Source organism: Phycodurus eques, chromosome 7 (assembly GCF_024500275.1).
Source record: "Phycodurus eques isolate BA_2022a chromosome 7, UOR_Pequ_1.1, whole genome shotgun sequence".
Taxonomy (NCBI): domain Eukaryota; kingdom Metazoa; phylum Chordata; class Actinopteri; order Syngnathiformes; family Syngnathidae; genus Phycodurus; species Phycodurus eques.
Window position 1 is genome coordinate 22,302,764 of NC_084531.1, and position 13,403 is coordinate 22,316,166.

The window sequence follows — 13,403 nt, forward strand, 5'->3', positions numbered from 1 at the left end:
AATAACTCATGGTGGGCGGCTAGTAGTGCCGGCTAGTAGTGCCTCATAGTTCTGAGGACCCGAGTTCAAATCCGGCCGCACCTCTATGAAGTTTGCATGTTCTCTCTGTGCCTGTGGGGTTTGCTCCGGGTACTCCGGTTTCCTTACACATCCCAAAAACATGCATGGTAAGTTAATTGAAGCCTCTAAATTGTCCTTAGGTGTGAATATGAATGGTTGTTGGTTTATACTGTATGCGCCCTGCGAATGGCGGGCGACCAGTTCAGGGTGTACCCAACTTCTCGTGCAGTCAGCTGGGACAGGCTCCAGCACGCTCGCAATCCTAGTGAGGATAAGCGGTACGGAACATGGATGGATGGATAATAACTCATCATTTTTATTCATTTTATTAAAATTAACCTGTTTAATGCAATAAAAACAAAATGTTGCATATTTTATCTTTTCTAAAAATAACCAATTATTATAATGAATACAAATACAATTTTAAAAAGGAATATATATTTTCATTAAATTGTAGGGGGGGGGGGGGGGGGGGGGGGGGGGGGGGGGAAACAGCTAAATTAAAGCTACGAAAATGACGAGCCTTGCTAATGGAAATCCTTGGTGGGCTGGATTAAAGAACGCAGTGGGCGGTATGTGGCTCCCGGGCCATACTTTGCCCACCCCTGGTCGATGGTGTATATCAGTCAAAATCCAGAATAACAAAAGAAGTTCAAAGATCAGTTCTTTGCTAATCTGCCTGTGCCTTAGCAGCAGGGGCCGCTGCAGTTGCAGACATCAGTCTGGCTGCATCTTCTTGAGGCACCACTGGTTCTTGCTGACCCACTCCCTCCGCATCTTCTTGTTCCACGCCAAGTGGAGGTAGTCTCTGTGTTACGGTTTGCCTGGAGTTCACTCGGAGCCTCCAGGCGTGAAGGAAGAGGGCGGGGTCCGGCATGGCTGCGGGCTCCGCAGGGCCGGTCACTTTCTCCATGGGCACACATTCCCGGGCGCGCTCCATTCTGGAGAAGCCTCTCGTGTTCTTTCGCTTGGGTTTAACTACAGGAGAGGAGTTGGTTGCTCCCAGGAGCACCTGCTGGGGAGAGATGCTGTTGCCGCAGTACTGAGGTGCCTGACTGGAAGCTCTTGTCAGGAGCGCGTGCCTCTGCTGCAGTCGCTGGTGATGCAGCTTCTGCTTGGCAGCATGCAGCTGAAAGGAGAGGTACGCCGCTGCCTCAGTTTGTTTCTGCAGCTCAGTGTTCAAGATGGTGGAGCAGTGGCTGCGCCGTTTGAGCTCCTCCAGGAAGTGCCGTTCTTTTTCCTTCAGATTGGCTCGAAGGGCTCCCACCAATGCGCCCTTGTGGCTCAGCTCCTTGTGAATTTCTCCTATGGTGCACTCCTGCTCGCACAGACGGTCTTCTACATACCTGCAGCGGACCTCCAGCAGCTCCTCCTCTTCTTGTATTTCTAATACAGTGAAAGATCAAAGAAAGAGATGTGAAATTTCAAAAATGATTCACAGCAGTGTTTTGAAAACAATCCTATCACACTGAATAGCAAAATGGATGAAAACACTAATATGCATGCCAAGCAGTGTTACTTTGATAAGAAACATTTCAGTGAAGCAGGGGATACTTTCCAGACCCTTCCGCAGTAGGTGAAAATCTGCTATACAGACCAAACTTACTACAACCCCAATTCCAATGAAGTTGGGACATTGTGTTAAACAAATAAAAACAGAAATACAGTGATTTGCAAATCATGTCCAACCTATATTTAATTGAATACACTACAAAGACAAGATATTTAATGTTCAAACTGATAAAATTTATTGTTTTTAGAAAATAATCATTAACTTAGAATTTTATGGCTGCAACATGTTCCAAAACACATGGGACAGGGTCAGGTTTACTCCTGTGTTGCATCACCTTTTCTTTAAACAACATTCAATAAACGTTTGGGAACTGAGTACACTAATTGTTGAAGCTTTGTAGGTGGAATTCTTTCCCATTCTTGCTTGATGTACAGCTTCAGCTGTTCAACAGTCCGGGGTCTCAGTTGTCATATTTTACGCTTCATAATGCGCAACACCTTTTCAATGGGAGACCGGTCTGGACTGCAGGCAGTCATTTTGAACATTAAATATCTTGTCTTTGAAGAAATAGAAAATGAGCAAGGCAGTGAAGAAACATATTTTTTCTGACTGTAAAGTGGAGACGCTGCTAAATGAAGTGGAGGCGCGGAAGAAAATCCTCTTTGGCACGCTGTCCTCTGGCGTGAACAACAAGCAAAAGAGGAGTGAATGGGCCAGGACTACAGGCAGGCCAGTCTAGTACCTGCACTCTTTTACTCCGAAGCCACGCTGTTGTAACACGTGCAAAATGTGGTTTGGCATTGTCTTGCTGAAATAAGCAGGGGCGTCCATAAAAAAGACGTTGCTTGGATGGCAGCATATGTTTCTCCAAAACCTGTATGTACCTTCCAGTATTAATGGTGCCTTCACAGATGTGTAAGTTACCCATGCCAATGGCATTAACACATACCATCACAGATGCTGGGTTTTGAACTTTGCGCCCATAACAATCCGGATGGTTATTTTCCTCTTTGGCCCGGAGGACACGACGTCCACAATTTCCAAAAACAATTTGAAATGTGGACTCGTCGGACCACAGAACACTTTTACACTTTGCATCAGTCCCTCTTAGATGAGCCATGGTCCAGAGAAGCCGGCAGCGTTTATGGGTGTTGTTGATAAATGGCTTTTGCTTTGCATAGTAGAGTTTCAAGTTGCACTTACGGATGTAGCGCCAAACTGTATTTACTGACATTGGTTTTCTGAAGTGTTCCTGAGCCCATGTGGTGATATCCTTTACACTTTGATGCAGTGCCGCCTTAGGGATCGAAGGTCACGGGCATTCAATGTTGGTTTTCAGCCTTGCCGCTTACATGCAGTGATTTCTCCAGATTCTCTGAACCTTTTGGTGATATTATGGACCGGAGATGATGAAATCCTCCTTGCAATTATACGTTGAGGAACATTGTCCTTAAACTGTTCAACTATTTTCTCATGTACTTGTTCACAAAGAGGTGAACCTCGTCCCATCTTTGCTTGTGAATGACTGAGCAATTCAGGGAAGTTAATTTTATACCCATGGCACCCACCTGTTCCCAATTAGCCTGTTCACCTGTGGGATGTTCGATGAGCATTCCACAACTTTCTCAGTCTTTTTTGCCACCTGTCGCAGCTTTTTTGGAACGTGTTGCAACCATAAAATTCAAAGTTATTGATTATTTGCTAAAAACAAAGTTTATCAGTTTCGTTAAAGACCAATTATGGATACATGAGAAAATGAGACATTTCACTTCATGAACGACCAACTGGTTTCCTCTTTTAGATGATCAACAGTATTTTTCTTAAATTCACATTGTGCAAATAGGAGTAGACTGCATTTTCTTGTTTATAAACATTTCTAGTGAGGCAATTTCAAACAAAAAGAAATATAAATAGATTTCAGTTTTTAAATGTTTTTGCGAGTATGAAAAACATAAGACAATTTTAAAAAAAATAAAAAGAACGCAAGTGCTTCATCTTATTATAAAAGGCACCATTTCATCCAACTGTAGTAGTACCAGTCAGAACACAGGTGGGCACTACGTAAAAAACGAAGTTGACAATGTGGTTGTGTTTTTTTGTTTGTTTCCCACCAAACGTCTTACTGGGATTTACAATTGGTACCGAAAGTATTTAGACCCCCTTAAATTTTTTACTTTTTTAATATATATATATATATATATATATATATAGCAGCCATTTGCTAAAATAATTTAAGTTATTTTTTCCCACATTAAAGTACACACAGCACTCCATATTGACAGAAGAAAAAATGAATTGTTGAAATTTTTGCAGATTTATTAAAAAAGAAAAACTGAAATATCACACAGCCATAAGTATTCAGATCCTTTGCTCGGTATTTAGTAGAAGGACCCTTTTGAGCTAAGTTTTTCACACCTGGATTTGGGGATTGTCTGCCATTCCTCCTTGCAGATCCTCTCCAATTCTGTCAGGTTGAATGGTGAGCGTTGGTGCCCAGCCATTTTCAGGTCTTTCCAGATATGCTCAATTGGGTTTAAGTCAGGGCTCTGGCCGGGCCATTCAAGAACAGTCACGGAGTTGTTCTGAAGCCACTCCTTCAGTAAGTTAGCCGTGTGCTTATGGTCATTGTCTTTTTTGAAGGTGAATCTTCGGCCCACTCTGAGGTTCTGAGCACTCTGGAGAAGGTTTTCGTCCAGGATATCCCTGTATTTGGCCGCATTCATCTTTTCTTCGATTGCAACCAGTCTCCCTGTTCCTGCAGCTGAAAAACACACCCACAGCATGACGCTGCCACCACCATGCTTCAATGTTGGGACTGTATTGGACAGGTGATGAGCAGTGCTTGGTTTTTGCCACACATGCCACTTAGAATTAAGGCCAACAATTTCTATCTTGGTCTCATCAGACCAGAGAATTTTATTTCTCACCATCTTGGAGTCCTTCAGGTGTTTTTTAGCAAACTCCATGTGGGCTTTCATGTGTCTTGCACTGAGGAGAGGCTTCCGTCGAGCTACTCTGCCATAAAGCCCCGACTGGTGGAGGGCTGCAGTGATGGTTGACTTTCTAGAACTTTTGCCCATCTCACGACTGCATCTCTGGAGCTCAGCCAGAGCCTCTTTGGGTTCTTCTTTACCTCTCTCACCAAGGCTCTTCTCCCCCAATTGCTCAGTTTGGCCGGACAGCCAGCTCTAGGAAGGGTTCCGGTCATCCCAAACGTCTTCCATTTAAGGATTATGGAGCCCACTGTGCTCTTAGGAACGTAAAGTGCAGCAGAAATTTTTTTGTATCTCAACGCACGACTGTATGGTGTCGTCGATATATGCGGACACAGTGCAATATTGTGTATGGCCACTATAATTTATTGCTTGTCTGGCATCAATATCTAAAAATAAACCATAGTTGGACTCAAGGAGCGTATACTAAAAGTTCATTCGGTTAGTTCTGATACATATTGTCCCACGAGACACAGTGGCTGCAGCTTCCTCTTCACATGAATTTAAAGCTGACAACAGTATATTCTTTTTGCTTGCTTGCTCTGTATACAACCTTTGCGCCCTTCATTGCTGTCAAACTCTCTGGGGGTGGGGGTGCACATGAAAAGCAGAGTTAGACCTGGCCATTAGGGCTTACTGAGCAAAGCTGGCCAAGGGAGGAGATTGCCGTGTGGGAAGGAATTATCCACTTGTCCGCCAGATATATCCAATTCCCATACAATGCAGTCGAACAGGCCCAGACTAAAGCAGAATTCACTTAACCACTGTATTTAATGAAGCAATTGTTTTTGAGAGGACACCTATGAACTGATCAAGGCGATCATTTATGCCGCCTATTGCCCTCACAATCCCTTGTTGTGACTCCAGCACAGCACGGGCGAGGACACGGCCAGTCAGGCGGGCAGCAGCCTGTTCTTGGGGCGTAATTGCGGCGGATACGCCAGTAACTGTGGACGAACCCTCCGCGTCTGTGACACCAGGGACGGACGGGAGAGGAATCCCGTAAACATGTAGCACGCAGAAAATGCGTGTCCTCTCCTGTGTATTAAAATAATAAATTGAGTAATTAAACATGAGTCACAGTCTTTGATATACTGACATGCTTCTATTTGAATTCAAAAGATTTATTACAAACTAAATACCATACACACAACATTTACGCATGAACCTTTATCTCATAGGGCTGAGTATAGGTTACTGTATGAACATATTTGTTGTGAGTTATAAAAAATAAATGGTATTTACCTTGGGGGTAATCAGAGTCAGCCACCTGTGAGAGTAGCGTCATCCATGATTGCAACTACTCTCTCCTCAAACGTGGTGAGGCCCTCCACGCCGGTTCCTCTGCCAGATCTTGGCGGCGGGCAGCTGTGCGCCACTTCATATCCACCTTTATATCAGCCCACTTCTTTTTTAGTTCAGGGTGTGTGCGCTGTTGTGACCCCTCAGCAATGACAGCCCCACACATGCTGTCCCATTCACTCCTCTTCCGCTTGTTGTTCACGCCGGAGGACAGCGTGCCAAAGAGGATTTTCTTGCGCGCCTCCACTTCATTTAGCAGCGTTTCCACTTTACAGTCAGAAAAAATCATTTTCTCAAATACCTTGCTCATTTTCTATTTCTTCAAAGACAAGATTTTAATGTTCAAACTGACTGCCAAACTGACCCATTGAAAAGGTGTGGCGCATTATGAAGCATAAAATATGACAACGGAGACCCCGGACTGTTGAACAGCTGAAGCTGTACATCAAGCAAGAATGGGAAAGAATTCCACCTACAAAGCTTCCACAATTAGTGTCCTCAGTTCCCAAACGTTTATTGAATATTGTTAAAAGAAAAGGTGATGTAACACAGTGGTAAACATGACCCTGTCCCAGCTTTTTTGGAATGTGTTGCAGCCATAAAATTCTAAGTTAATGATTATTTGCTAAAAACAATCACGTTTATCAGTTTGAACATTAAATATCTTGTCTTTGTAGTGTATTCAATTAAATATAGGTTGAACATGATTTGCAAATCATTGTATTCTGTTTTTATTTATGTTTAACACAACATCCCAACTTCACTGGAATTGGGGTTGTACAATGGAAATGTGCTTGGATTCATGCATACACAGATTCATTCTGGATATTTTTGGATTTGAGCGTACGCTATGTTTCAGTAAGAAATCCACGGAAGTCTTTGTACACGAGGGCCCTGGTGAGCACATTAGTGACCTCTGAGCTCACTCATGCTCTTCTGAATTAATGGACAAAAATTCCCTGACACACGCCAACATCTTGTGGAAAGCCTTCTCAGAAGGGGAACAGAGTCTATATTTTCTTTCATGTTCACTTCCAGTTGGCTCAATACTTGTGTCCATATAATGTACTTAAATGTTTAACTTAAGCTCTCCTTGATATTCCTGCACACCATCTCTCTTTTTTGTATTCCAGGAAAGATACTCAGACATAGAATCCCAGGATTGCAGTCGCTCATCATCACCACACCCAGGTTGAGCTCATAATACTTGAGACTTCATAATGTGATCTTCGTATAACACCGCACGCTTCTCCCCTCCACCCCCATCGTTTCCCTTGAATCTCTCTCTCTACCTCCCCTTTCTTTGCATCTTGCTACCTCTCATTGCCTACTTCTGGTTTCTCTCGCTGTCTGTTGTAAACAGACACCCCCGTGGGACAACAAGGGTAGGACGGATCAATTTGCCAGGGTGGGAGGAGAGTGCATTCTTTTGAAGGATAGGCACATAACTTTCCTTGGAAAAAGAGACGCTTCTAAAAGCTGAGTAATGCAGCTACACAGGCACTGCTCGCCTTTTGGCTCCTCTTTTTTTTCCATTTTCGCTTGCTGTTACAAAATGGTGCACATCTCTAAATTGAAGCAACAATTAAAACATCCAGCAGGGACTGCGTATTGTGTGTCAGAACAGGCTATCTTTGCAGCAGTTCTTCCTATTGCCACTGCCCTCATAAAGCCTTAACCAATTTGCTCTCTTCATTTCAGATTATTGGGTCAGCTCCCATCAAAGCACATACAGTATATGTGAATAGAAAGTCCGTTTTGTGTAAGGGTTGTAAGGACAGTGTGTGTGTGTGTGTGTGAGAGAGTGAGTGAGTGAGTGAGTGAGTGAGTGAGTGAGTGAGTGAGAGAGAGAAAGAGATGTCCCTGGGGGATGGGGAGGACGCAGGGACTGATGCAGCCATGTTACTGATGCTGCATTGGGGGTTGTGCTTGGATAGGGACTGAATGCTTAATCTCTGAGAAATGTAGGCCATGTCGAAAGATGGAAAAGACAGACATAAATTACGTAATGTGATATAACGGGACTGCAAGGGATTGGGCTCTCTTTCAACATACCTATTTGGCTGTGGCCCGGAGGTTTCAACTTTAGTTCAGTTGTCAATTCTGAAAAGCAAGAAAAAAGGCAGGTTAAAGAAAAGCAAATACAGAAATCCTGTCGGAGTGTCAATTTTGAGCCAAACGTCTCATTAAAAAGACATTTTCTTACAAGTTAACATTGCTAGATGCTGCTCCAAGCACATTTCCACATGTTCATACATAAATAATGAAGCTAAATCTGAGACTTTGCATTAAAGAATCACTGTCAGAGACGTGGCCAAGTTACACTTGCTCGTCAAAACTGTCTTTATTGCAGTCAGACATACAGCTTCACATTTATAACCATTGCTCTCCGAAATCAATACGTACTCAAAGAAAAAACGCTGCCTGTGCACTATTATTACGTTTAATAACAGAAGGCAACTGCCACAAAACCATGCAATCGAAAGCAAATTCAATCATCTTAAAACAAAGAAATAGTATCAGATTTTAAATAATACACGATATGGACAAAGACCATGTGACACACCCATTATAAAATCAGAGCAGTCCATCTTACAAATCCCTCCACTGTTTTCCCACTCTCCTATAATAATTAAAATGTGTCCAGTGAGTGTTTAATATATACGGTCACTGTCACACCCATGCTTTCCAGCACTGCAGTATTCTCACATGCATGACCATGCAGCTGGAAGAGGAGAGGGGAAGAATACAGGAAGAGAGATGGAAAGAATCAATAATTTTATGGAGATTACTGTCCTTAAGAGACTACTGTCAAACAGCAGTAACGCAGTATGTCTATGTTACAAGGGGTGGATCATTGTATGGAAATTGAGATTGGTAGTCGGAGGTGTTGTTTATATAAAGGAGCGACTGAACCCCGAACTGCTCTGGCAAGCATCCCTTGTTCAACCTCTCGTCATCTACATTTTGGTGCAGGATCAGACAAATGTACACTTTTTAAAGGCCCAGTAAACTGACCAAAAAATGTCCACAGAGAATAGTATTATTGACAAGCTTGCCAAATTTGAATGAATAAAAAATAAATATCACAAAGTATGTGAACATCACATCAACCTCCGACTGCCCTTCAGGTAGCAGCACTTTAGCTAGCTGGCAGAATGCACTCCTTGGCTATTTTTTTTTTTTTTTTTTTTTAATGTCTGGCAATAACAATCCAAACACATAAAAGACTCGGACCGATGACAACTGATCCTCTTCAGTGTGCTGAGACACAAAGCTGTTCTGAGTCGCTACCAGGTGGTAATGAGCAAGACGGGGTCCTCTGTTCACGAGGAAGTTCCGTTTGCACGGTTTACTGTAGATCTCGTTGTTTTGCAAGTACAGTGGTAACTCAGTACATGAACACCCAGGTTGACAGACTATTGAGTTAGTGAACAAAGTTTTCAAAGAAATACTGCCTTGGTTCATACACTATGCATCAGTTCACTAACAGTCTTGGCATGGACGCAAAAGGCTCAGTCGTGCTTTTTTTTTGTGCCATATAGAGATCATTGACTATGCGTCTCGCATTGCAGGATTTTAGTTTTTTTGCTCAAAAATAGCCATTTTTTTTGGCTCCAGAGAACTGAAAACTGCTAGCAATAGTGTTATTTGGAAGCCTTTTGTACTGCATTACGGTTTAAATAAGTGGACATAATAGCTAAACATGAAAATAGTGTTTGTGATCTCACTGTGCAAATCTACCATCTGTACTATTAAGAACAAAAAGGCAAAAAAGACAGCCATTGTGATTTGCGCATAAAGGAGTGACTGTTTCGACGATGCCAAGAACTCAAATTGCCGAGGAGGAAGAAAAATTATTGTTGGTGTGTATAAATAAAAAGGGGCTTGCTGGTGATATGATTAGCCGATAGCTATCTATATAGCCTCTTTATTTCAAAAAGGCGAAGATGTGATTTGCTAGCGAACACACCGTTATTTTCTTTCCATAATAAAGTGTTTTCACTTATTTCTACATTGCACTGTATTTAGTTTTAACTAAAAACTGGGTACAACAAGGTAAAAAAATTTTTTTGACTGGAACGGATGAATTCTATTTCTCTTCATTTCAATATGAAACAGTGCTTTGGTTCCAGAAAGTTGTAGTTCACGAATAGTTTTTCTTAACCATGAAGGATATACTTTGCATACATCATTCTGAAAGCACTACATTACACTGTATGTGTATACTGTATTTCTGTGAATAAATATATTCTCATATCCGGAACTAAAATCACCACTTATATGGTTAACCTTGTAATTTTAAGGTTTTAGAGAATGAAAGTCATAAAATGTATTGAAGGGCCACAGACATGCACACACACACACACAGACCTATCCTAGTATATGTATATTAGCTGACTTTAATCTAATGAACGATAGATCCACAAGGTGGTCAGAGAAAATGATGTCATCTCCAGGAACTGTAACATGACATCATCACGTTGTCATCATTGTCTGGCATTGATTCATGTCAAAGGGACACTAATAGGTTAGGAGCCTGGTGCTATTCATGCTGATTAATACAGAACACAAGCACAGCATAAATGAATACTGTGCAACCTCTCAAGTGCAATACCCCAAAAAGTACAATAACAATTTGAGTTCAACCTTCAGTTTTCTGTGAAACTTGACACAGTGCACATCTTAAGGTTGAACTACACAAGTGTGTTGTGCTTTTTCTTTGGTGTTTTTGTTTCTTTTGGAATTTCCATTACAATCGACCAACTATTCCATCCAACTATTTTCTATAAGATTTGTCCTCGTTTGGGTTGCTCGTGAACTAGCAAGACAATCACACACACATTCGCACCTATGAACAATTTACAGTCTTAAAATTAACCTAATAAGCAAGCACTTTGAACAGATTCCCCCCCCCCCCTGAGTTTTATGGTGATTATTTGAGCCTGGAAAACATCAATTCACTATACATTATTTGTGAAAGATATTTTTTTCACTTGTATGTCAGCAGTTATACCTGCTTGGTCATGTTAGAGAGTACGAAGTTATTTATGTTAGGAATAATAAGAATTTTTGATAGTGGAAAAATTATAATCTGCAACATGCAAAATATTCAGATCACTCATCATTGCAAAATAAAATATGACTCAATTCATTGCTATCAAAATAGATCAGCATCTTGAAAAACACGCTTGAAAAGTCATGGAGGTGGGAAAAGTATTGATTATGTACTTAACTATAGATACTACTCTGGTAAAAAGTACAAGCACTGATTCAACGGCTATACGAAATGTACTGTAACAGACTTCTTACATGTACTTAAGTACATAAGTAAAAAGCGAGCCATCATTGGCTCAAATTTTATGCAATCAAAACAATGTGTTCCCATAGATTTGCTAATTTTGTGAAGGTAACAAAAAATTATAAATTAGCTCATGATAACAAATGAAAATTAATTGTACAGTATGTTTTTTTCAAATTAGACTTTTTTCTTTAGATTTACAGTAGATTTTTGAGATCCAGAAACTGGTGGTTTAGGCTTGCGCAAAACAACGCATTTGCCGAGAAACAGTCTTCTCGCCAATAACGTCAAACAATTCAATTAAATAACGCCAGGGATGGGGAATATCCAGCCTCAACGAATCTGTTACCATCGTCGGTAATGCGCCCTCAACTGTGGTTGACTTTACCCGTCTCTATTTAGTGACGTCATCCGCGGAGGTTGAAAACGTAATGTGCATGTTTTAACAAAATAAGGAGTAGAAAGTACAGACATGTTTCCCAACGTAGGGAGTAAAGAGTCATCAGAAAAAGAACTCCTCTTAAGTACAGTAACTAAGTATTTACTTCGTTACTTTCTGCCTTTGCATAAGCATAGAAGTAAACTGCTGAATCATAATTTGCTGCATACATTTTTAATAAGACACTCACCCGAGCACCGCCTCTGCAGGGAAAGGATCTCCACGTGGAGCCCGTGGAGCAAAGTGAGGTGCTCCTGCCTGAGGAACACCACGCTCCTCTCCGTGCTCTCCAGCTGTCGGGCCACGTTGCTCTCTTCGCCCATGGCTGGGTTTGCACTCACAGGGAGGCAAGGGGCAGAGGGGCGCTCACGAAGATGGGGCGAGGGTTGCAAAATTCAGGCAAATGGGAAACTTTCCATTGAAAAGAATGGGAGTGTGTGGGTGGGAACAAGTTGGGGGGGGGGGGGGGGGAATTCACAAAATTAAATATTGGTACTTAATAAAGAACTTTAAATCTAGTTGGGGGGGGAAAAAATTATCATCCTGACTAAAACAAGCACATTTCATGCAAGTACGAGCCGTTTCAAAACAAGCACATTTCATGCAAGTACGAGCCGTTTCTTGGGGGATTTTTTTTTTTTTTTTTTTTTTTTTGCTTTGCGTTGCTCGGGAAAATGTTGGAGTGAAGTAAAAAAAAAAAAAAAAAGTAATTAAGTTACTGTAATGCACTCAAATGTGGGGAATGAGAGCTATTTTGCATGGATGTCTGCTGATGACAAAAGAAAATGTTTTAATGTGATACATTTCAATACCCAGTTAAATACCATTAATTCCATAATTTTCATGGAAAGTTTCCAATTTGGAATATTTCCTAAATCCTCCGGTTTAATTTAATTGGATGTAAACTCAGTGGAAACTTTCCAGAAATTTCCTGAAAATGTTCCACCCCTTTGCAAATGTAAATGGAACACACATTTTATGGATGTAGCCCGTGGCGCTCCAGCACTGCTTTTGTTAAAGATGTCATCACTAGAGAACTTCTTGCTGAGGTTCTGTCCAAAGGAAGAAAGAAATTAACATTGGATGCAGCTGGATAGGAAAATAATAACAGCGTTTTGTCTCCTTACCTTGAGTATTAATGCAAAGAATAGACGAAACTCGACCCCCAATGCTCACAAACGTGTTGCTTACAGGCTTGTATCCTTCACGCGACTCCATGCAGTGAGCGTGAAGCAGTCTTAAAAGTGTTGCTGTTGACATAAAAACCGAACAACTACTGCTCCGGTAAAAGCTAAATCCAGCGTTAACATGAGCTACAATCCTTCTGGCTCGGATTCTGTGGGGCGGGTGTGGTGTGAACGAGAACACGGTGGTTAGATCACGCGAGAACAAACGTCGTACCACAGAGGCGACCTGGCAGCTGATTGGTGGGATCACAGATCGGAATAGGTTGATGTGACACGTCACAACGCAGTGTCAGTGTCACATGTCTGTGTGAAGTTGTCGCTAAATGGAAATGGCTGTTTATTATTTGTTCCATACAGATCTCAAATGTTGTGTTATTGGCACACGCAATTCTTTACTTGCATGAACATACGAAAAGAAGTTAACAAAATATATTATGGAGTTTTCGTTTTTCCAGCGTTGGTAGTTATTTTTTCAAAAGCAATTATTTAAAGATAAATATTTGTCGTACAGGGTGTTTTGGTTTTTGGGGTGGCCTATATGGTCTTTCTTGCTTGGGAAACACCCGTGTACGTCAGGCAGAGGTGATAAATGAAAGCTTTGTTATGG

The 13,403-nt window shown here is 41.5% G+C and overlaps 1 protein-coding gene across 1 annotated transcript; it reads right to left on the reverse strand.

Annotated features, from left to right (window-relative positions):
• Window positions 1-522: 522 nt before the first annotated feature.
• Window positions 523-12,951, reverse strand: ccdc92ba (coiled-coil domain containing 92Ba). Its single transcript, XM_061682232.1, has 5 exons — window positions 12,737-12,951; window positions 12,583-12,661; window positions 11,800-12,020; window positions 7,924-7,971; window positions 523-1,446 (listed from the first exon to the last, which is right to left on the reverse strand). Exons 3-5 carry the CDS (start codon window positions 11,930-11,932, stop codon window positions 731-733), a joined length of 897 nt encoding a protein of 298 aa, XP_061538216.1. The 5' UTR covers window positions 11,933-12,020; window positions 12,583-12,661; window positions 12,737-12,951; the 3' UTR covers window positions 523-730.
• Window positions 12,952-13,403: the final 452 nt, after the last annotated feature.

Bases quoted from the DNA above. Each gene is read 5' to 3' on its own strand.
- ccdc92ba (XM_061682232.1), bottom strand. From the start codon at position 11,932: ATGGGCGAAGAGAGCAACGTGGCCCGACAGCTGGAGAGCACGGAGAGG. The intron at 7,972-11,799 runs GTGAGTGTCTTA...CTTGCTTTTCAG, and splicing joins CCTGCAGAGGCGGTGCTCGG to AATTGACAACTGAACTAAAG. The intron at 1,447-7,923 runs GTATGTTGAAAG...TCACTGTATTAG, and splicing joins TCCGGGCCACAGCCAAATAG to AAATACAAGAAGAGGAGGAG.